Below are 24701 nucleotides of genomic sequence, written 5' to 3' on the forward strand. Positions count from 1 at the left end.
TTAATCCTGTTTGCTAACAACTTTTCATGACCCCTTTTAGCCCTTATAATTCCTTATTTAAGTTCTCTACTACTTTTCATATGTACTTCAAGGGCTTCATGAGTGCCCATCCACCTAGATCATACGTATGCTTCCTTTTTCTTTCTGACCAAGATAATAACATCCCTGGTCATCCAAGGTTCACATAACTTTCTTTATTCTTTCAGGAAATGAGGGCATCGCTGGCTTGGCAGTATTTATTGCCCAGAGAGCAGTTAAGAGCCAACCACACTGCTGTGAATCTGGAGTCACATAGGCCAGACCAGGTGAGGATGGCAGATTTCCTTCCCTGAAAGACATCAGTGAACTAGATGGAATTTCCCTAACAATCAACAATGGATTCAGTCATCATGAGATGTTTAATTCCAGATATTTATTGAATTCAAGGTCCCCTGAACGTTATCTGGGTCTCTGGATTAACAGTCCAGTGATAATACCACTAGGCCATTGCCTCCCCTATGGCCATTGCCATAGCTATATGTCATTCGCGCAGGAATGTGCTTCTCCTGAACTCTTATCAACTGCCATTTAAAATATTCCCAAATGTCGATGTAGATTTACCCTCAAACAGCTACCTCCAATCCAAATTCACCAGTTCCCGCCTAATACTGTTGTAGTTCGCCTTCCCCCAATTTAACACTATAAGACATAGGAACAGAAATTAGGCCATTCAGCCCATCTAGTCTGCTCAAACATTCAATCATGGCTGATAAGTTTCTCAACCCCATTCTCCCACTTCCTCCCCATAACTATTGATCCCCCCAACAGTCAAGAACCGATCTATCTCAGTCTTAAAGAAACTCAATGACCTGACCTCCACAGCCTTCTGAGGCAGTGCATTCCATAGATTCACCACTCTCTGGCTGAAGAAGTTTCTCGTTACCTCCATTCTAAAACCTCTTCCCTTTACTCTAAGGCTGTGCCCTCAGATCCTGGTCTCTCCTACTGATGGAAACATCGTCCCAACATCCACTCTGACCAGACTTTTCAGTATTCTGTAAGTTTCAATTAGATCCCCCTGCACCCTTCTAATCTCCGTCAAGTATAGACCCAGAGTCGTCAACCATTCCTTCAATATACTTTTCATTCTTTCACACGGGAAAGCTGTTATCCCCATCCACGAGTAACCTTTGGCCACCTGATGTGGAGGGAGAGGGGCAAATTAAAGGATCATTTGAGACCTGGGCCTGGTCCAAATGGCCATCAAAAGTCCAGACAGCACACTGTCAAGAGGGTTATTAGCTCAAATGCCTGTTTCTATCTAGAGGTAAGTATCTGTCATGATGAAAGGTCCACAAAAGGTCATATGGTCTATTCCTGCTCCCAGTTATTACTTCTTATTTACTGCCACCAAGTCCACACCACTAGATGTGTCCACAAGTGCAACTGAGATCTTCCACAACCACTGGAAGGGCAACAATTGATGGCCAATATTAGGAATTCCATGACGTTATTGCCTTGTATTTCTGTGCACTTTTACGAATTTGGTTTTGGATAGCAACATTGAACATCTAATTGGTGTGTATTATAATGAGTTGGGATTGCATTATGTTTAAGAAATTGGTCTGTGCCTTAGAAGGGTTAACGACTTGAAACAGACATCCTCTATTTCAGTAGCAGATATGTGCCCCGCTGCAACAACTGAAACAACCAATGAAAAAGGTAGGCGGAAATCGGGGGAAAGCAGTATGGATTTTGTAGTTTTTGTCGAATCGTGTTCTTGCAACCAATAAGCAGGCGGAACTACATGTCCCACCGATCTATTCAGACGCTGATCCAATGGAAGAATGACAGCGAGGTAGAAAGTATAGTTTCTACAATAGAAAAGAGAAACAAATGGCTAATGTTTACTTTTTGCGAGCGGTGTGCACACACAGAAGAAGGCTGGTGTTCCAGTACAAAACCCAATTCTCGCTACACTGTTCCGCACGACCCCAAATCTGTAACTCGTTTCGTGAGAGGCCTGGAATTGTAGGAGTCACTACTTGTCCGCTGCAAAAGCAGCACTCACTTTACTTCGTTAGCACGGTTCCCTGGCGGTGCATTTTCACAGAGACTAAATTGAGAAATCCAGCTCCGGGGAAGAAGCAAGAAAACAAAGTATCATTGAGAAAGAGTACCCCGCCCGCATCAACAACTCAGAAAGGTAAAATTGTTCCAAATTGTCCCTTCGAACTAACACCCTGTAATCTGAGTATTTAACACTGCTGTCCGAGATCAAGGTCTGTACAAAACTAAGTTATTCCACTTCCTTACCTTAGCCTCCACAGTTAGCTCAGAATTCAAAGTTAAAACCAATTAGAAGAGGAGTGCAATGAGTGATATCGGGAAAAAAAAGTCTGACATAGACGTACCAAAATTCAAAGAACTTGAATTTGTTTAGCACCTTCTTATTGTCAACTATCCCACAGTGTTCCAGGTGGTTCATTGGAGTTTACCAGACAAAGTAAAAAGTTGCCCATATGTTGGCAGCAACAGTGAGACAAATCCAGCCTGATCAGTTATAATTCTTGTCAGCCTAGCTTCAATCATCAGGTTAAAATGTGCTATTAAGTGACACTTGTACTGCAAAACGTGCTCATTTTGTGTTCCACTGGGGCCACTTGTTCCTGGACCTCATTGCAGCCTTGGCCCAAAAGTGGACGAAAGAGCTGAATTCCAGGATTGAAGGTGGAAGTGGCTGCTACTGACATAGATACAGCTGAAGTTGTGACACTGAGGAGCTATTAGAAAAAATGATGCCAATGGGAATCAGGGAGAAAACTCTTCACTAACTGGAGACTTATCAAGTACAGAGAAAGGAGATTGTTGGAAGCCAGTTATTTCAGCAGTAGGAGCTCTTCAGGTCAGTGAGAAAAATCCAACTATCTTCAGCAGCTCCATCCATTTTAGGGTCAGAATATTTGACAATTATTTTGTTTTCTGGTCCTCTCGCAATTATTCAAACAATGAAGTCATCTGTGCTTTCATGCAGTTAGTCAGGTAACATCCAAGTTTGGATTGAAAAGTGTCAAGAAAAAGTTGTGAACAGAAATGCCCATCCCCAAAAAATGGATCTAACAACATCCACTTCACATTCATTGGTATTTCCATCGACCTACCCCTCATGATCAATATCATGGGTGTAGAGTTTATCATTGACCAAAATGTGAGACCAACATAATGAATTCTGTAATTACAATACTATTTGAAGGTATGATGACTGTAGTGATTACACATTTTCTAATTTGTTAAATTCTATCCATCAAGCCAAAATCTAATGCACTGCACTCACCTTACTGTGATAGTACAGAGATAATGGGAACTGCAGATGCTGGAGATTCCAAGATAAGATTCCAAGATTCCAAGTCTAGGCCCGAAACGTCAGCTTTTGTGCTCCTGAGATGCTGCTTGGCCTGCTGTGTTCGTCCAGCCTCACATTTTATTATCTGTGATAGTACAGATCCCAGTTGTTACATTTTCACTGGGACTAAATTGAGAAATCCAGCTCCGGAGAAGGAACAAGACAACAAAGTATCCTTGAAAAAGTGTGCCCCATCCTCATCATGCTTGCATGCAGCTCCAACTACACTCCAGACTTTACACTATCCAGGGCAAGGAAGTCCAATTGATCAATTGCTCAGACACCACTTGAAATGTCATTCATACCAGCAGGGCTGCAGTAAGTGGTATCTACCAGGTTCTGTTCAGAAACTTACCAAGATGTCTTCAACAGCATTTTGAAAGCCTTCCATCTTTACCATCTGGAAGAACAAAGGTATCTGGCAGACAGGAACACTGCCAAGTTCCCCTTCTATGTCACACAAGGCTCTGACCTATTAGCCTATCCGTCATTGTCACTCGGTTAAAGTTTTTGAACTTATCTAACAACATTGTGAGCATACCAATGCTACGTGACCTGCAGCAGCTCAAAAAAGAAATTCCCCACAAGCAAGGGTGACTAGGTAATGGGCAATAAATGCTGGCCTTTCCAGTGATGTCCACAACCTGTGAATTTTTATTTTAGATGTGCGTGAAAGAACATCAATTACAGCCCTTGCTGCAGTAGATCAATGTGAGAACCTAGTTTTAAACTGCAAAGTGCTATTTACCACAATGAGATGGTTGACTAGTTATTCCTAATGAATTTACCTAATCCCTGAACAACATGCGCCATGGGGAGAAAGTTGGAAAAATCACGAGAGATGGCCAGCAAGTTGAGGACAAAGTTCCATTTTCCAACTAAGTGTTGAATGATGAGACAAGATTCTTGCGCTTGAGTGATGAGAGGCATTTTAGTGCATATCTCCCTATTAATTATTCTATCCTCAGTATGGTGAAGTTTCCCATTCTCCTGCCTAACAGACAAAAACTAGATGTTGACAAATTTCCTGATATAAAAGCCAGAGCCGTTCCCTGGTGAATCTATCTGGCCTCTTGCCCATCTAAACATTCATCTTTGACATCTTTGGACATGCTCCATAGGCAATGCACACTCCCACCCTGACTACAGATAGAGATCTGACGTTTACCAGCGTCAGTGTATCATCTGATCCATAGCATATTTCTGCACTTCAAGCCTGTGTTTTGGAGCATGCTGGCATACTTCATCTCAATGCTGTTGCCAAAACACTCTGCGCACAAAGGGGCACCCAAGTCACAGATTGGATCAGGCTCATCAAAGGGCAATTTGCTAGCTCTCTTGGGTTAACTTGCATTGCGCTTACTTAAATGCTCGTGGAATCTCTGCCTTGCCTTAATTTTAACGCTTTGTCCCCTCAGCCAGAACTTAAGGCGCACAGTAATTTTATCTTGCCTTATCTCAGACACAATGCCAAGCAGCTTGTCTTGTTTGCCAGGTGTGATCAGTTAAGCGGGTGGGAATGTTGCATATATCACTATACTGTGTCAGTGCCAAGGGTAACAACATTCAGACAGAGGTTGTCAGCACATCATGGCAAGGTTCGCTTCTGATATTAGTCCATGGGTCAGGAATGTTCAGTTGACTGTTTGGGATGGCCATGATCAGGGGTTCTATGCCTCTAGTGCCCTGAGAGCAGGCCACAGTCAGCTCTGGGGTCCTGTCCTGTCCAGTCACAGGAGGTCAGTCAGGAAACTGTTCAGCTATCAGTCAGGGGTCTGGTCAGTCATCTTTCAGTGTTCAAGAGGGTGAATCATGATTAGCCCTGGGATTCCATTCACTAAAGCTCAAGGTGATGGAGTGTTAAGGGCCAGTGCTGCAGGAGGGAATCTGGTGCACTTAATTGTGGAGATTCGAGGCAGCACGTTGGGATGCAGAGGAAATAACAAGTGGCAACTGAATGTACACTTGGTGGAGATAAGGTTTAAGCGAAAAGCATAATGCAGGATGAAAGGGTCCTCAGTTGTCAGTAGCACTTTGGTGTTCTTTGGGGGAAGCATTGCACTACTGTAACTGGCATGTTGACTCAATATAGAGCAGGGAAGATAAAGTGGGAGATTATTGTTTAGGTGATCGGTTTGGCTGGTGATGTGAAGACGTTCATAGCCAATGGGGTTGACTAGCAGGGCTATCTAGAAGTAAATGTCTACCTTTAAGAGGCTGAGCCTGAGACACATTGTATGGGGAGTTAGTGCTGTTTTCTTCCATTATGTCATAAATAATAAGTCTACAATAAAGCTGAAAATGACTGCTGCCACACCTAAAGTGGGCAGCATGTTTTATACTTTTGATGTTGCAGTTACAGTTAGATATATAGTCACAGAGCTGATGCTGAGAAGAGAGCATATATTTAAAAATGTAATAATATATTTGCCATGAGGAATAACGTTTGCCACATATACTGTCAGAATGCCTTTACTTCTCTCACAATGTGTTTTAGTGCAGTCCCAGTTTCCACAGCTAGGGTGGCCCTGAAGTTATAATCAGGCAATCCCAGAGCATTTGTGACAAGAGGATCCAAGCATGTTTCCTGACCAAAGGTAGATCACAGAATTATAGAATCGTACTGTAGAGCAAAAGCACTTAGGGTCATCAAATCTGTACTACTAAAATATATTGCTACTGGCAGTAGTCTCTCTTTCCCATTCCAGACCTATGGACTTGAATATTATGACATTTCAAGTATTTGTCCAAGTATATTTTTTTAAGGCTTGTGAGGTTTCCCACCTCACTTCCCTTCCAGGCAGTGCTTAGCAGACTACCTCCTGGGTGAAAATGATTTTCCACAAATCTTCTAGAAACCTCCTGCCTTTCACTTTAAAATTATGCTTCCATGTTATTAACTCTTCAACTAAAGGGAACTGCTGTTTTCTATTTACCTTGTCCACACTGCTTATAATCTTACGTACTCTATCAGGTCTCCCCGCTCAATCTTTGCTGCTCCAAAGATGATAATCTGAGTTTATCCAGCCTCTCTCTTCACAGTAGAAATGCACCATTCCAGGCAGCATCCTGGAGAATCTCATTTGTACCCACTCCAGTGCAATCACATTCCCCAATAGGTGACTTGAACTGCATTGTGATTTAAGAACTGTTCTGTACAGATCCGACATGGCCTCCCTATTCTAATAATCTGTGCCAGAACTGATAAAGGCAAATGTCCTGTTTGCTGCATTAACAGCCCTACTAGCCAGTCCTGCTGCCTTCAGGGATCTGTGAACAAGCAACCCAGATGTTACGGTTCCTCTGAGCTTCCCAGTGCCTTGTATTTGCTGAGTACTCCCTTGTGTTGTTCTTTCTTATAAAATGTATCACCTGAAATTTACCAGGTTTAAGTTTTGTCTGCCACTGATCTGACCAATCTGTTTATATCCTCCTTATAACCTAACCCCTCCCTCAACCACCCAGCTAATCTTTGAGTCATCTACAAAATTACTTGTAGCTCAGGTTGAGGTTCTGGATGTAAGTTTGCTCGCTGAGCTGGAAGGTTCATTTTCAGACATTTCGTCACCATTCTAGGTAACATCATCCGTGAGCCTCCGGTGAAGTGCTGGTGTTATGTCCCGCTTTCTGTTTATGTGTTTAGGTTTCCTTGGGTTGGTGATGTCATTTCCTGTTCTTTTTCTCAGAGGGTGGTAGATGGGCTCCAAATCAATGTGTTTGTTGATGGAGTTCAGGTTGGAAAGCCATGCTTCTAGGTATTCTTGTGCGTGTCTCTGTTTGGCTTGTCCTAGGATGGATGTGTTGTCCCACTCAAAGTGGTGTAGGGGAGAGTGGTTATGGTTTCTGGGCACGTTTTGTCTGTTTGTTTGGGTTTGTTGCTGAGAAATCGGCAGACTGTGTTCATTGGGTACCCATTCTTTTTGAATATGTTGTATAGGTGATTTTCTTCTGCTCTTCATAGTTCCTCTGTGCTGCAGTGTGTGGTGGCTCGTTGAAATAATGTTCTAATGCAGCTTCTTTTGTGGGTGTTGGGATGGTTGCTCCTGTAGTTCAGTATTTGGTCCGTATGTGTTGTTTTCCTGTAGACGCTGGTTTGAAGTTCCCCATTGGCTGCTCGCTCTACTGTGACATCTAGGAATGGCAGTTTGTTGTTGTTTTCCTCCTCTTTTGTGAATGTTATGCCAGTAAGGGTATTATTGATGGCCTTGAAGGTTTCCTCTAAGTTGTTTTGTTTAGTGATGACAAAGGTGTCATCCACATAGCGGACCCAAACTAGCATGCCCAAAAACCATAACCACTCTCCCCTACATCAAAGACATCTCGGAAATGACTGCCAGACTACTCAGACCTCTTGGCATCATGGTAGCCCACAAACCCACCAACACACTAAAACAGCAGCTAATGAACTTAAAAGACCCTATACAGACAACAAGCAAAACAAACATCATTTACAAAATACCTTGCAAGAACTGTGACAAACACTACATTGGACAAACAGGCAGAAAGCTAGCCACCAGGATACATCAACATCAACTAGCCACAAAAAGACATGACCCACTATCACTAGTATCCTTACATACGGATGAGGAAAGACACCACTTCGACTGGGACAACACATCCATCCTAGGACAAGCCAAACAGAGACACGCACGAGAATTCCTAGAAGCATGGCTTTCCAACCAGAACTCCATCAACAAACACATTGATTTGGAGCCCATCTACCACCCTCTGAGAAAAAGAACAGGAAATGACATCATCAACCCAAGGAACCCTAAACACATAAATAGGAAGCAGGACATAACACCAGCGCTTCACTGGAGGCTCGCTGATGATGTTACCTAGAATGGTGACGAAACGTCTGAAAACGAACCTTGCAGCTCAGCGAGCAAACTTACATCCACAAACTTACTTATTGTCCCTCCGGCATTCTCATCTACATCATTTAAGCATCTCACAAATGATAAGGGACCAAGCACTAATCCCTGTGGTATGTCACTGCACACTGGGCTCCAGTCAAACACGCAGCCTTCTACCACCACTATTTCTGCTGTCATTAAGTTAATTTTGGATTCAATTTGTTGAGTTACTCTGGACCCCATGAGCTCTTACATTCTTTATCAGTTTCCTATGTGGGACCTTGACAATGGTCTTCATTGATACCCTCCTCGAAAAGTCTACCTTTATCTACACCCTCCTTGACCTCCTTGAAAAATCCCACTAGATTTATTAGGAATGAGCTCCTTCTGATAAAGCCATGCTGACTATCCCAGATTAAACATTGCCTCTCTAAATGAAGATCAATTTTTCTTTGCCATTATATTGTCCAAAAATTTCCCAACCGTTGATGTTAGACTCATTGGTCTATAGTTCTCTGTAAAATGGAACCACCTTACATGTCCTCCAGTTACTAGCACCTCCCTGTGGCCAGGGACAATATGAAAATTTGTGTCACGGCCCTGTAATTTCCTCCCTCATCTCCCACAGCAGCCCGAAATGCAACTCCAGTGGACCTAGGGATTTGTCCATTTTTAAATCTGCCACAACCTCCAATACCTTCTTGCCACTTATAGTAATCTGTTCGAGAATTTATAATCCATCTTGCAGAGTAAAGAAAATGTGAAGTACTCATTTAATACTCTTAACAGTGTCCTCCATCATCACACATAGATTGCTACCTTCGTCCCAGTAGGCCTCACTCTTTCCGTGGCTATTGTTTTCCCCTAAATATATCATATATACTACCGTGTCGAATTTTTTTTTAGACATTTTTAAACATCAAATTTGTGGTGTCACCTATTACATGGATAATACTTTTGAGGGCTGAAATTCATGCTACAGTCCAAAATACCATATCATTTGCGGAAGCCCAATTAATCCCGACACAAATAAAGAAAAAAAACAACAAATTACAGTAATTACTATTATATCTTACCTTCTACATCAGCAGGCCGCTTTTGTGCAATCTTAGTTCTCTGCCAAAGTACAACATCATGCCTTTTCATTAACCATGTGTGCCGTAAATTCCATCCTTCTTTGATTGGTTTTTTGCATGGTTTCAGAAGGCTTCACGACTAATACATTTTCTATTTTGACGATTTTTCAAATATCCAGTCAGTAACATTTTTCACCGATTGTGGCTACTTGCTAGGTTTGCCTCTGCTAGCACACTTTCATTTTGGCATTGTCTGAAGTTGGTTCAGTATCTTTCTCTAGTCTTACAAGTTTCTCTGAAACACAAAATTTTCTTGCTGCTACACAGTTATTTGTTTTTTTTTCTGCAACTTCAAAGACTTGCAGTTCAAATACTGCTTTTGTTTTGTTTTTTTCTGAAGGCCATTTTTACACAAAATGATGAAATTATAAAACACATAATAGGATGAAAAAATTTCATTTCCTCATTGTAACATTTACACCTTGAATACCATACTATCAAATACCTTGACTTGCAAATATGGATCTGTCATCTGTGAAGAGCTAGGGTCGACTTTTAAATGACATATATGAAAAATTCCAGCTTTTTTGGCCAAAAATAGGGGGTCGATTTTTACATAAGATTGACTTTTACTCGAGTATATACAGTACTTGTAGGCTATCTTGTGATTCTCCCTAATTTTGCTCCCCAGCATTTTCACATCCCTCTTCTTTGTTCTCCTAATTGCTTTCTTGAGATTGCCTCCGCGCTTTCTATTCATGGGCCTCTGTAGTTTTTCTGCGTTTGCACTGCTATATGTCTCTGTCTTCCTTTTTATGCAGACCTGAACATTCTTAGACATCTAAGATAACAAGGCGTAGAGTTGGATGGGTCTTTTTTCTGAAGAACGGTCTAGACCCAAAACGTCAGCCTTCCTGCTCCTCTGATGCTGCTTGGCCTTCTGTATTCACCCAACTCTACACCTTGTTATCTCAGATTCTCCAGCATCTGAAGTTCCTACTATTCTTAGACATCCATTGTTCTATGGGCATGTTGCTCCTACATTTCACCCTAAAGGGAACATCCTTGGACTTGTGCTTCGCCATACCTTTTTGAACGCCTCCCACTGTTCTGCTGTACATTTACCCTCGACTAGCTGTTTCTCGTCTACTTTAGCTGGATCCTGCTTTATTTTAATAAAATCTGTTTTACCCCAATCTAAAACCCTTTTGTTTTTCAGACCACCTTTCTGCTTTCCCATAACAAACTTATAATGCTTGGTGCTATGGTCGTTATCATTAGAATTATGCTTGGGTATTGCTGTCATATACACTCAAGTACAGGAATGCAGGAGTTCAGTGAAAATTTACTGTTGCCAGTGCCATCTTAAGTATGAAAGTACCTAGATACAAATTAATGCTCCTCCACTGTCACCTCAAGCCTGTACAGCTTCACTCACCAGAATTAGGTCCACAACTGCACTATCCCTTGTCGGAGGATCAACATAGAACATAGAAAAGTACAGCACAGTACAGATCCTTCAGCCCACGATGTTGTGCCATGGAATAATCCTAATCCAAAAATAAAATAACCTAACCTACGTTCCCCTCAATTCACTGCTGTCCATGTGCATGTCCAGCAGTCGCTTAAATGTTACTAATGACTCCGCTTCCACGACTACCACTGGTAAACTATTCCATGCGCTCACAACTCTGGGTGAAGAACCTCCCTCTGCCGTCTCGTCTGTACTTCCCTCCTAACACCTTAAAACTATGACCCCGTCGTGGCAGTCAGTCCTGCCCTGGGGAAAAGTCTCTGACTATTGACTCTATCCATGCCTCTCATTCCCTTGTACACCTCGATCAGGTCACCTCTCTTCCTCCTTCTCTCCAGAGAGAAAAGTCCGAGCTCAGTCAACCTCTCCTCGTAAGACAAGCCCTCCAGTCCAGGCAGCATCCTGGTAAACCTCCTTTGCACCCTCTCCAAAGCCTCCACATCTTTCCTATAATAGGGCAACCAGAACTGGACACAATATTCCAAGTGTGGTCGCACCAGGGTTTTGTAGAGCTGCAGCATATCCTCACGGCTCTTAAACTCGATCCATTTGTTAATGAAAGCCAAAACACCATATGCTTTCTTAACAACCTTATCCACCTGGGTAGCAACTTTGAGGGAGGTATGCACTTGAACACCAAGATCCCGCTGTTCCTCCACACTGCCAAGAACCCTGCCTTTCGTCCTATATTCAGCATTTAAGTTCGACCTTCCAAAATGCATCACTTCACATTTATCCAGGTTGAACTCCATCTGCCATTTCTCAGCCCAGCTCTGCATTTTGCCAATGTCTCGCTGAAGCCTGCAATAGGCCTCGATACTGTCAGCGGCACCTCCAACCTTTGTGTCATCAGCAAACATACTAACCCACCCCTCAACCTCCTCATCCAAGTCATTTATAAAAACTACAAAGAGCAGAGGCCCAAGAACAGAGCCCTGCGGGACACCACTCAGCACTGACCTCCAGGCAGAATACTTACCATCTACAACCACTCTCTGCCTCCTGTCAGCCAACCAATTCTAAATCCAGACAGCCAAATCACCCTGTATCCCATACCTCCTGACTTTATGAATGAGCCTGCCGTGGGGAACCTTATCAAATGCCTTGCTAAAGTGGAACATGTTGACATAAAAGATTTTTCAGGAAATTTTCTCCCTCTAACCACTTGATACTATAATTATCTTAATTAATATTGGGCTAGTTGAAATCCTTTCATATAATGAACCCATATTATTTTTACATACTTGACTACATATCTGCCCCTCAATTGCCTGCAGACTGTTGGTGCCTGTAATGGACTCCCAACAGTGTGATTGTTCAATTTTTATTCCTAAGGTCTATCCACAAAGCCTCATTTGACAATTCTACCAATATATCATCCTCCTTACTGCAGTTGCTGACTCACGAACTGATAAAACAATATTATTTCCAATTCTGCATCTTCCCATGTCCTGCCTGAAGATTCTACACTCTGATTTGTTCAGTTGCCAGTCTTGTCACTTTGTCAACCACATCTGTGTGGTGGTAACAACATTGCAGTTCCGTTTGTCAATCCATACCCTTAACTCGCCTGTCTTATAGAGGCCATCATCCTTGCCTTACTCCCTTGATACACCACATGGCCAAACTACATAAATGGAAGATTTTTTTTGTACAAAAATTGAATTTCATTAAATGTAATGTATACAGTGTTTTTATAAATTCATATTTTTCTTCCAGTTACCAAAGGATTATTTGTAAGGACATTTATATTTGAGTGTTTTAATAATTGATGAACACTTTTTAAGAATGTATGAATTATGATTGGGAAATCAATCAAATCACGCTAATACTAGTGGTTTGCATGGTATGCTGTGAAATAACTGTTTCAAATTCTTGTGCCCTTCAGTAAAAGAAGCTGGAAAAGACTTTACCTATCTCCTAGTTGTCTTGGTTGGGATTGGCATAACTGGTAAGAGATTCGCACATGTACTTGTGTGTGTGTGTGTGTGTGTGTGTGTGTGTGTGTGTGTGTGTGTGTGTGTGTGTGTGTGTGTGTGTGTGTACATAGAGATTAGCAACTGTTATATGCCTTTCACCTTTCTGCAATTTCTGATCATTATAACATTTTCTTTTGTATTGGCATGGAAGGATTAATGAGGTGGTAAAGAGTTCTTAGACATTAATACAGATGTACAAATGTATGAATACATGTAAATCATCATATACACAAACATTTTATATACCAGCACTGCCAGGACCATGAGTGTGCCTGACGATCAATTATTCTGGATAATCAAGAGGTCCACATAATCAATGAAAAAACACACTAAGTAGTAGAAACGTAAATGCAGAGAGTATACACATTCACTGTTATGCTTTATTTATATCTCTTAAATACCATGCAGCTTTGCCTGTCAGAGAGCCTCCTTGCTCACACCATCAAGTGGCTACGCTGACCTCACAGAGATTGCGATAGTACAGTAAACTGGTATTCCAGGTTTATCATTTTTACTGGTTTATTGACAATGCTAGTTCATAAGGTGCTATTTAAAGTGACGTTTGCTGTTTAAAGCATAAAATGTCAGTATGCAGATGGAGCAGGTAATTGGAAATGCAAATAGAATAAAGACAGAAATTGCTGGCAACACCCAGTAAGTTTAGCAGCTTCTGTCAGAAGAAAGCAGAGTCAACTTCTTAAGTCTGATGATGGTTCATCAAAACTGTTAACAGCTAAAATAAATGTTGTATTTTTGTGAGGGGTGGTGGGGCTGGAAGATGAGAGATAAATGGATATGTTGAGATAGAGTCTAGAGAGAGAGAGATATGAAAGAGGTAGGTAAACTAGGAGATTACAGATAGCAGGCTATATCAGAAGATAAGCCAAATAACTGATCATAAGAGCTAAGAATGGGAGAGAATTGGTAAGCTGTACTGACAGCAAATCATGTAATGTAATAATAAGCCTAGGAGTAGGTCAGAATAGCTTACTGGTTGCTTTTAGCACACTGTCATAAAGGACCAGAGGTGGGGTGAGTTAAAAAACATGGAAGGATGGAATCAGGCTCCAAAGTTATTGAGCTCGACGTTGAGTCCTAGAAGCTGCAGGATCCCCAAGTAGAAAATGAGACATTCTTTGAGCTTGTCCTGAGGCTTGCTGGAGCACCACAACAGACTTGTGACAGAGTGTAATATGAGTTGCTTTCAATACAGATAACTTATTCTCTCCGTCTCTTAGTTGTTGTTATCACTTGGCTTTTTTCTGTCCTGGCTTGATATTCATAATCTTTGTTTACCTACGCCATCCTGGACTGTATCTCCTCCTGTCCACTCACTTCTCCCCTTTCCCTCCCTCAACTCGTCTTTAGTATAAATACCACTTTTTCCTAGCTGCTAACAGTTATGACAAAGAGTCACCAGACTAGAAACATTAACTCTGCTTCCTTTGCACAGATACTGCCAGACCTGCTGAGTTTCACTCGCAGTTTGTGTTTTCATTTCTGATCTGCAGCATCTGCATTTCTTTGTTATATATTAAGGCAAATGGAATGTTGACCTTTATCACACATGGCTGTGAAGGGTATTAAGGATATTTGGGTAAATTCAAGGGAATCGGGCATAACCTACGTGGATTGGTGAATGGGAAAATCTATTAAATCAATTTATTGGAATTATTTGAGGAAGTAATGCATGCTATTGGATAAAAGGTAACTAGTGGTGTAATGTTCTTGGATTTCCTGAAAGCATTTGATAAGGTCTGACACCAAAGACTATAGACTACAGGAAGTAGAGAGTAGGGTCTTTTTTAAGTTGGCAAGGTGTAATTGCCACAGGGATCAGTGCTGAGACCTCAACACTTTACAATTTATTTAAATGACTTGGGAGTCACAAAAGATATGGTAGCTAAACTTGCTAATGTTACTAAATTAGGTATTAAACCAAGTTGTGAAGAGGATATAAAAAGGCATAAAGATAGGTCATGTGTGTAGGAAACAAAACAAAACATAATATAAGAAAATGTGCACTTGTCCATTTTGGCAGAAAGAATAAAAATAAACACTTTATCTAGTTTGAGAGTTTGCAGAGCTCTGAGATACAGAGATATCTGTGTGTCTTCATGTTTAAACCTCAGCAAGTTAGTGTGCAGATACAGCAAATTATTATTAGGAAAACTAATAGAATATTATCATTTATTATAAGGGGAATTGAATACAACAGTAGGGAGGATATGCTTGAGTTCTACAGAGTACTGGTGAGACCACATCTGGAATACTATGCACTGTATTAATGTCCTTCTTTAAGGAGTGATGTAAATGCATTGGAAGCATTTCAGGGAAGGTTTACTAGACTAATATCTTGAATGGGCAGATTTGTCTTAAGAGGATTTGTTGAACAAGCTAGGCATATACCCGCTGTAGGTTTAGAAGAGTCAGGTGACTTGAGTAGGATTGACAGAGTACACATGGAAATTATCTTTCATCTTGAGTGACAATTTTAACGTAAGGGGTTGGTAATTTAAGACAGAAATGAGGAGACTTTTTTCTCAGAGTTCATGAAATACTCTTCCTCAAAAGGTGGTGGAAGCAGCATCTTTGAATATTTTTTAAGGCAGTGATAGATTAAACAAGGGGGTCAAAGTGTACTAATGGAAGACAGGTATGTGGAATTGAGGTCACAGTCAGCTCACCCATGGCCTTATTGAATGGTAGAGCAGGCTAGAAGGATCAAATGGCCTACTCCTTCTGCTCCTAACTTCTTTGTTTGTATGTATAAAAGTAGAAAAGCCTTGCTGCAACTGTACAGAACATTGATGAAACCATACCTGGAATTTTGTATTGGTCACAATGGAGGCAGTTTATAGAAGTTAATTAAGGTGAATTCTGGGATAAGGTATTTGTCTTATGTGGAGATTTGTGCAATTTAGACCCATACTAATTGGAATTTAGTTGGGATCTTTTCGAAAAATACAGGCTGGGTTTGTGTCTTGAATTCAGGAAAAGGAAACAAGAGCAATTCCCAGGTTCACAAACCTGAATCTGTCACCTTTTCCCTGACCTGCTATATCTCCAAGAGACACAAATAGGTCAAGTTCACATCTGCCACTGAAGGCAGGCCCTCAAGGTAATGTGGGGAGGTGGGAAATTTAGAAAGCTCACCATGGTTTTTCATGAATCATAGAATTCCTACAGTGTGGAAACAAGCCCTTCAGCCCAACAAGTCCACACCAATCCTCAGAGCATCCCACCCAGGCGCATCCCCCTTTAACCCTTCCTAATCTAGGTATCCCTTGAACACTACAGGCAATTTAGCAAAGCCAGTCCACCTAACCTGCACATCTTTGGACTGTGGCAGGAAACCAGAAGACCCGGCGGAAACCCACGCAGACACAGGGAGAATGTGCAAACTCCACACAAACAGTAGCCTAAGGGTGGAATCGAACCCGAGTCCCTGGCACTGTGAGGCAGCAGTGCTAACCACTGAGCCACCATGCCGCCCCATCTTCTGGGATGTCAAACTAGCTCTCCCCGTCCTTCTTATACCCCTTCATCTTTACTCCTTCCCAGCTGGGTATTCACCTACAGCCATTCACCCAGTATCCATTACAGACAGACATTGGGTAAAGTAATTGCAAATCTTTGAAATGAACTTTTTTAAAAAATTAGCAACCCAGCAGAACCGACACTGAAACAAGCTTTCATTCATACTACACAGAAAACACAAATTCCAAACCCATTGAAAAAATGTTTAATCCCAACTAATAATGAAGTTGTTAAAATAAAGAAACATCGATTCATAAGCAACTACAAAGACATCTAATCCTTTAAAACTTTTTAAAATGTCAGTCACTGTGTATACAATCATCTGCTGAACTATGTGCTTCTCTGGGTCTTGAAACTCACCCAAGGATTCATAAGCTTAGTAGCACAAGTCAACATAGACATGCACGAGAATTCCTAGAGACAAGGTTCTCCACCCTAATGCAATCAACACATATATAGAATTGGACCCCATATACAAATCCATGCAGAGCAAAACCGGAAGTGACACTACTCACCGTAACAAACCAAACAGTATACGTTCCAAGCAGAATAGAATAACATCATTTCATCGGAGGCTCCACTGATGATGTCACCTAGCATGGTGATGAAACGTCAAAACAAGAACAAACTAGCTTGGCGAGCAATTCAACAACCTGACCCACAACCCAAGCCATAGATCTTTGCCAAAACTTTAAGCATTCATTATGTGCTCAGCTGTCTGTACAATGCATTATAGCCCCAGACAACAGAAACTTTAAAACTGAAGGAACAGATGGCAAGATCATTTTCTAAGCTATCCCAGATAGTCTGTCTTTTAAAGGATTCCAGCAGTAGATGACCACTCTTTTATCTCACATCATATAATCCCAGCTGCTTGTAATACTGGACAAACAGACCAATTCATTTTAAAGTTAAAGCTCTGGACTTTAAAATCACTTCAGATCATGACACAGAAGTTCTCAAGCACTGTTTTCTTCAATTTTGACTGCATCACCACCTTATCCTAAGTAAAATATATAAAAGAACACATTATTCTTTAAGTGGAGATTGACTGCTGAATTCTGTGGGGTCAGTAATTTTGGTGTGCAATATATGAATCACAAGTTAGAATGCAATTATAGGACATAACCATGAAGCCTAATGGGATCCTATCCTTTTTATCACAAGAGGAATAGAACATAAAAGTAAGGATGAGCTATACAGCACATTGGTGGAACCACACATCTCACACTGTGGCAGTTTTGGTTTCATTATTTATAAGGAAGGATGTAAATGCATTGGAGACAGTTCAGAGGAGATTTATGACATTGATTCCTGAAATGTGAGTGGGTTGCCTTATAGGGAAAAATTGAACAGTTTGAGCTTCTTTCTACTAGAGTTTAGACGAATCGCTTGCTGGAAATGCATAATATCCTTTATGGTTGTGATATGGTAGATGTAGAAAAGATGATTTCTGTTGTGGGTAAGAAACTAAGGGAGAACAATTTTAAAATAAGCCCTTTCAGAATTTTTTTTTCTCCTAGAGCTAACCTTAGAACTGTCTTCCTCAGAAAGTAGCGGAGGCAGGGTCACTGAATATTTGTAAAGAGAAGGAAGATTCAGGTTAGGCAAAGTGTTACAATCCCAGTAGAATGTAATGCTGGATTAAATCAGATTACACAGCAAAACCTGGCTTGATAGATCATATTAATTTTTCAGTTGGTTAATATGGTGGTTAGTCACTGAAAAATATTCACAAGAGGCTATGAGTGTTCTTTGACTATAGAACATAACAGATACAATAAAGGTAAAAGGATAACAGGGAAAGAGTTAGGGCTACAGTGGTTATTTGTGTGTGGAGTAAAAAAATGTAGGTAGGATTCTAAATAAATACTTTTGTCAGCATTCATAAAAGAGAGAGAGAGAAAGAGAGAGACAATATGAGTATAGAATTCAAGGTGAAGGTCTTTGATACACTTTTTAATTAGCACAGACAGGGAGGAAGTTCTAAGTGCTCTGGCAGACTTGAAAGTTGAGAAATAATCCAGGGCCAGATGAAATGTATCCACGTTGATTGAGGCAAGGCAGGAAAGCAGTGATTGCAAAAATCTTTTATATTTCTCTGGACACAGATAATGTGGTACCATTATTCAAGAATGAACTAAGGGATAAACCCAGAAAGTACAGGCCATTCAGTCTGACGTGGAGAAACTATCGGTACCAAATCTAAGGGACAGAATTAATCTACATATGGAGAGACAAGGGTTACGTGGGAGGTAAGGGTCACTGCTAGTGTCCCTTCTGACTTCACCTGCGAGAAGTGTACCCAACTCCAGCTTCTCTCACACTGCGTCTGGGACCTGGAGCCGGATGAATTCTGGATCACTCGGGTGGCAGAGAGGGTGATAGATAGGAGTTTAGGGAGGTTCTCACACCAAGTTGGAGGATAAAGGTAGCAAAGTGACCATCAGGAGAGGGAAAGGGAATAGGCAGACAGTGCAGGGATCGCCTGTGGCCATTCCCCTCAATAATAAGTATACCGCTTTGGATACTGTTGTTGGCGGGGGCGGGCAGGGGGTGTAGTATTACCAAGGGAAAGCCATAGTGGCCAAGTTTCTGGCACTGAGTCTGGCTCTGTGGTTCAGAAGGGAATGGGGGAGAATAGGAGATGCAACGGTTAGGGGAACAAACAGGAGATTCTGTAGTAATCTCAGGATTATTTACCGGTGCCACAGACTAGTGAGGCGAGCAATAGGGATCGAGTGCAGCTGAACACTTGGTTACAGAGCTGGCGTAGGAAGGAGGACTTCAAATATGTGGATCATTAGGATACCTTCTGGGGAAGGTGAGACCTGTACAGGAAGGGCGGGTTGCACCTGATCTGGAGGGGCCCCAATACATTGGGCGGGAGTTCTGATCAAGCTCTTCAGGAGGGTTTAAACTAGTTTGGCAGAGGGATGGGAATCTGAGCTACGGATCAGAGGATGGGGTAGCTAGTGTGCAGGTAGATGCAGTTTTCAGACAGTCTGTGAGGAAGGATAGGCAGTTGATAGGGCAAAGTTGCAGTCAGTGCGATGGGTTGAAGTGTGTCTATTTTAACACAATAAGTGACAGGAATAAGGGTGACAAATTTAGAGCATGAATCAGTAGTTGAAGCTACGATGTTATACCATTACAGAAACTTGGATAGCACAGGCAGGAAGGTTGTTGAACATTCTGGAGTTTAGATGTTTCAGAAGAAATAGGTAGGGAAGTAAAAGAGTTGGGGGAGAGGCATAGCAAGTCAGGGATGGTATTAGCTGCTGAAAGAAAGGATGTTGAAGAGGATTTGTCTACTGAGTCAGTATGGGTGGAAGACACTTTATTGGGAGTTTTCTATAGACACCCCCTCTTCCCCACCCCCCATAGCAACAGAGACACTGAGGAACAGATTGGGAGGCAGATTTTGGAAAGGTGCAGAAGTAATTGGGTTGCTATTATGGGTGACTTCAACTTCCGTAACATCAGCTGGAACCTCCCAACTGCAAATAGTTTGGATGGAGCAGATTTTGTCAGGTGTGCCCAGGAAGGATTTCTGACTCAATATGTAGATAGGCTGACTAGAGGAGAGGCCATATTGGATTTAGTGCTTAACAATGAACCAGGCCAAGTGTCAGTTCGCTTGGTGGGAGAACATTTTGGTGATAGTGATCACAATACCCTGACCTTTACTATAATCATGGAGAGGGATAGGAACAGAAGGTATGAGAAGGTATTTAGAGATAGTAGGAACTGCAGATGCAAGAGAACCTGAAATAACAAGGTGTAGAGCTGGATGAACACAGCAGGCCAAGCAGCATCAGAGGAAGAAGAATCTAGGCCCAAAATGCCAGCCTTCCTGCTCCTCTGATGCTGCTTGGCCTGCTGTGTTCGTCCAGCTCTACACCTTGTTATCTGGGAAAGCATTTAATTGGGAGAGGGGTAATTACAATACTATTAGGCAAGAACTGTGGACCATAAATTGGGAACAGATGTTCTCAGGGAAATGCACAACAGAAATGTGGAGGTTACTTAGGAAACACTTGCTACAAGTACTGGATAGGTTTGTCCTACTGAGGCAAGGAAGGGATGGTAAGATGAAGGAATCTTGGATGACAAGACACGTGGAACATCTAGTCAAGACGAAGAAGGAAACTTACTTAAGGTTGAGGAAGCAAGGGCTCTAGAGGGCTACCTTGTAGCCAGAAAGGAAGTGAAGAATGGACTTAGAAGAGATAGAAGTGGGTATGAAAAAGCCTTGGTGGTACGATAAAGGAAAGCCCCAAGGCATTCTATACTTACGTAAGCAACAACAGGATGGCCAGAGTGAGGGTAGGGCCAATCAGGGATTGTGGAGGAAACTTGTGCCTGAAGTCGGAGGAGGTAGGGGAGATCCTTAATGAATACTTTGCTACAGCATTCACCAATGTGAGGGACCTTAACGTTTGTGTGGACACCATGATATAGGATAATATGCTTGAACAGGATGATATTAGGAAGATGTGCTAGAATTTTTAAAAAATACATGAGGATAGATAAGACCCCAGGGCCAGACGGGATATATCCAATGTTTCTACGTGAAGCGAGGGAAGAGATTGCTGTGCCTTTGGCGATGATCTTTGCGTCCTCACCGTCCACTGGAGTAGTACCAGATGATTGGAGGGTGACAAATGTTTTTCCCTTGTTCATGAGAGAACAAAGAAAAGCAAAGAAAATTACAGCACAGGAACAGGCCCTTCGTCCCTCCAAGCCTACACCGATCGAGATCCTCTGTCTAACCTGTCATCTATTTTCTAAGGCTCTGTGTCCATTTGCTCCCCGCCCATCCATATACCTGTCCAGATATATCTTAAAAGACGCTAACGTGTCTGCGCCTACCACCGCTGGCAACGCGTTCCAGGCACCCACCACCCTCTGCGTAAAGAACTTACCATGCATAAGGGTTAGGGATGATCCTGGGAATTACAGACCAGCAGTCTTACTTCTGTGGTGGGCAAATTATTGGAGAGGATTCTGCGAGATGGTATTTATGATTATTTGGAAAAGCACAGTTTGATTAGAAATAGTCAGCGTGGCTTTGTGAGAGGCAGATCATGCCTCACAAGCCTTGTTGAATTCTTTGAGAATGTTACAGAACACGTTAATAAAGGCAGAGCAGTGGAAGTGTTGTATATGGATTTTAGCACGGCATTTGATAAGGTTCCACTTGGTAGGCTTATTCAAAAAGTGAGGAGGCATTGGATTCAGGGAAAATTGGTTGTCTTGTTAGAGGATTGGCTGTCCAATAGAAGACAGAGGGTGGTAGTAACAGGAAAGTATTCAGCCTGGAGCTCGATGACCAGCAGTGTTCCACAGGGAGCTGTTCTGGGATCTCTGCTCTTTGTGATCTTTACAAATGACTTGGATGAGGAAGTGGAAGGGTGTGTTAGTAAGTTTGCCGATGACACAAAGGTTGGTGGAGTTGTGGATAACATGGAGGGCTGTTGTAGGTTGCAATGGTACATTGACATGATGCAGATCTGGGCAAAGAAGTGGCAGATGGAATTCTATAAGGAAAAGTGTGAAATGATTCATTTTGGAAGGTCAAATTTTGATGCAGAATACCAGGTTAATGGCAGGATTCTTGGCAGTATAGAGGAACAGAGGGATCTTGGGATCTACGTCCTTAGCTCTCTTTAAGTTGCTACCCAAGTTGATAGGGTTGCTGAGAAGGCATATGGTATGTTGGCGTTCACTGGCAGGGGAATTGAGTTTCAGAGCCGCGAGGTTATGCCGCAGCTCTAGTTAGACCACATTTGGAATATTGTGTTCTGTTCTGGTTGCCTCATTATAGGTAGGATGTGGAAGCTTTAGAGAGGGTACAGAGGGGATTTACCAGGATGCTGCCTGAACTGGAGGGCAGATCTTGTAAGGAAAGATAGAGGAAGCTAGGGCTTTTCTCATTGGAGTGAAGAAAGATGAAAGGTGACTTGATAGAGGTGTACAAGGTGATGAGAGACTTGGATAGATTGGATAGCCAGGGACTTTTCCCAGGGTGGAAATGACTATTACAAGGGGGTATAATCTTAAGGTAATTGGAGGTAGGTATGGGGAGATATCAGAGGTAGGTTTTTTACACAGAGAGTGGTGGGTGCGTGGAATGCACTGCCAGCAGTAGTAGTGGCGTCAGATACATTAGGGACGTTTAAGCAATTCTTGGATAGGCACATGGATGAACGTAAAATGTAGGGTTTGCAGGGTAGTTTGATCTTCGAGTAGGATAATAGACTTACAAAACATCACGGGCCAAAAGGGCTGTACTGTGCTGCACTGTTCTATTTTCTAACTGTTAGACTGGTTTTATTAAGCAAATGTCATGTCTGACCAAATTGATTGAATTTTTCAAAGAGGTGACCAAGTGTCGATGAGGACAGTGCATTGATGTAGTCCAGTTTGATTTTGATCAGGTCCCACACAAGAGACTGATTAAAAAGGTAAGACCCCTATGGGAGCCAAGGAAATTTGGTGAATTGAATCCACAGTTGACAGTGGCAAATGCTGATATGGTTGGGGGTGTTTTTCCAACTGGAAGTCTATGACCAGTGGGGTCCCACAGGTGTCAGTATTGGCCTACTTGCTGTATGTGGTTTGTATAAATTTGTTAAATGTGAATTCAGGAATGTTGCTAAGTAAGTTAGGAGGTGATGCAAAAATTGGTGGGATGGCAAATAGTGAGGAGGATAGTCTTCGGTTACAGGAGGATGGAGACAGGCTGGTAAGGTGGACTAATCAGCGGCAAGTAGAATTTAATACAGATGATTGAGAGTTGATGCATTTGGGCAGAACAAACAAGACAAGGGAATAAATGATGGAACTCTGGATAGGACTGAGGGGATCTTAGTTTGCATGTTCACAGATTTCTCAAAGTATCAGGGCAAGTGGATAAAGAGGTTAAGATAGCATATGGGATACTTACCTTTATTAGCTGAAGCATTGAGTTTGGACTAATGAAACAGTTTTATAATTGCTTTTTGAGTCTGCTGGTGTGAACCTTTTTTCAATTTCAATAGCCTAAACCTCAGTTCCAACAACTTAAAGGCTTCTATACAGGTTCTTCTAGCATAGAAACTGCACAAATTAACAACACTTCAGCTAGGGTGCCTGATTCCCCTGAAATGAAACTCGATTTTCTGCTGTACTCCCTTCTAAATTGGACTCCTGATTCTGCTAAGAGAAAATTGTTCTACCTTCTGAACTGAACTTCTTATTTGCCTGAGCTGATCTGAAGTTAAAAAGTAAGATAGCGGTTTCCAGCCTGTTTGTAAACTGAGTAATGTAAACATTCCATTCATTAACATGCTGGATATCCTGCCAGGCATTTAACTGAAGTCAGAGATAGTAAGAGCTGCAGATGCTGGGATCAGAGATAACTCAGGGTGGAGTTGGAGGAACATAGCAGGCCAGGCAGCATCAGAGGAGTAGGAAAGTTGAAGTTTTGTGTAGAGACCCTTCTTCAGAAATGGGGAGGGGGAAGGGAGCTCTGAAATAAATAGGGAGAGGAGTGGAGCTGGGGAAGGTAGATGGAATGGTGATAGGCAAGTGAAGGTAGGGAGTGGTGGGGATTGGTCAGTGAGGTGGAAGGGGTGAATAGATGGGAGAGAAGTTGGACAAGGTCATGTCAGGTCAAGGATGAGAGAGAGTGTTGGTCATGGGATGAGGCCAGGCGTGAGGAGATTTTTAAAAACTCACAAAATCCACATTTAGGCCATTGGGCTGTAGGCTCCCAAGGTGGAATATGACATGCTGCTGCTCCAGTTGCAGGTGGCGTTGTTGTGACACTGGAGGGGGCCCAGGATGGACATGTCACCCAAAGAGTGGAAGGGGGAGTTAAAATGATTCGCGACCAGATGAGGACGTTGTGGAGAGACTCCAGGAAGGAGAGGGAGATGGTCCAAGTAAATTTGAGTCCTCATATATCACCCCACCAACATCCGCATCCTACGTATCATTCTCCACCACTTTCGCCGTCTACAATCTGACCCCACAACCAAAGATATATATTTCCCTCCCCACCCCTGGGGTCCACTCTTACCACGACTGCCTCGTCCGTTCCCCACTCCCTACTAACCCCACCAACCCTGGCACCTTTCCCTGCAACCACAGGATGTGCTAGACCTGTCCATACACCTTCCCCCTCACCTCCATTCAAGGTACAAAACAAACAATTTTGACTGATGTGTTTCACATCAGTAAGGGGTTCACCTGCACATCTGTCAATGTGTTCTACTGCATTGGCTGCTCCCAATGTGGCTTCCTGTACATCAGTGAGACCAAGCGGAGACTCGGAGACCGTTTTTT

The 24701-nt window shown here is 42.2% G+C and overlaps 1 protein-coding gene across 3 annotated transcripts in view; it reads left to right on the forward strand.

Moving 5' to 3' along the window:
- Nucleotides 1-1776: 1776 nt before the first annotated feature.
- Nucleotides 1777-24701, forward strand: part of timm21 (translocase of inner mitochondrial membrane 21) — a 52001-nt gene continuing 29076 nt past the window's right edge. For all 3 annotated transcript variants that reach the window (XR_007247466.2, XR_007247467.2, XM_048530150.2), the window contains exons 1-2: nucleotides 1777-2185; nucleotides 12737-12799. Coding sequence is in view for 1 of the 3 variants with exons in the window: in XM_048530150.2 (XP_048386107.2) it covers nucleotides 1876-2185; nucleotides 12737-12799 (373 nt within the window). In the remaining 2 variants the exon portion in view is untranslated. The remainder of the gene's footprint in view (nucleotides 2186-12736; nucleotides 12800-24701) is intronic.

Source organism: Stegostoma tigrinum, chromosome 5 (assembly GCF_030684315.1).
Source record: "Stegostoma tigrinum isolate sSteTig4 chromosome 5, sSteTig4.hap1, whole genome shotgun sequence".
In the NCBI taxonomy this organism is placed as follows: Eukaryota; Metazoa; Chordata; class Chondrichthyes; order Orectolobiformes; family Stegostomatidae; genus Stegostoma; species Stegostoma tigrinum.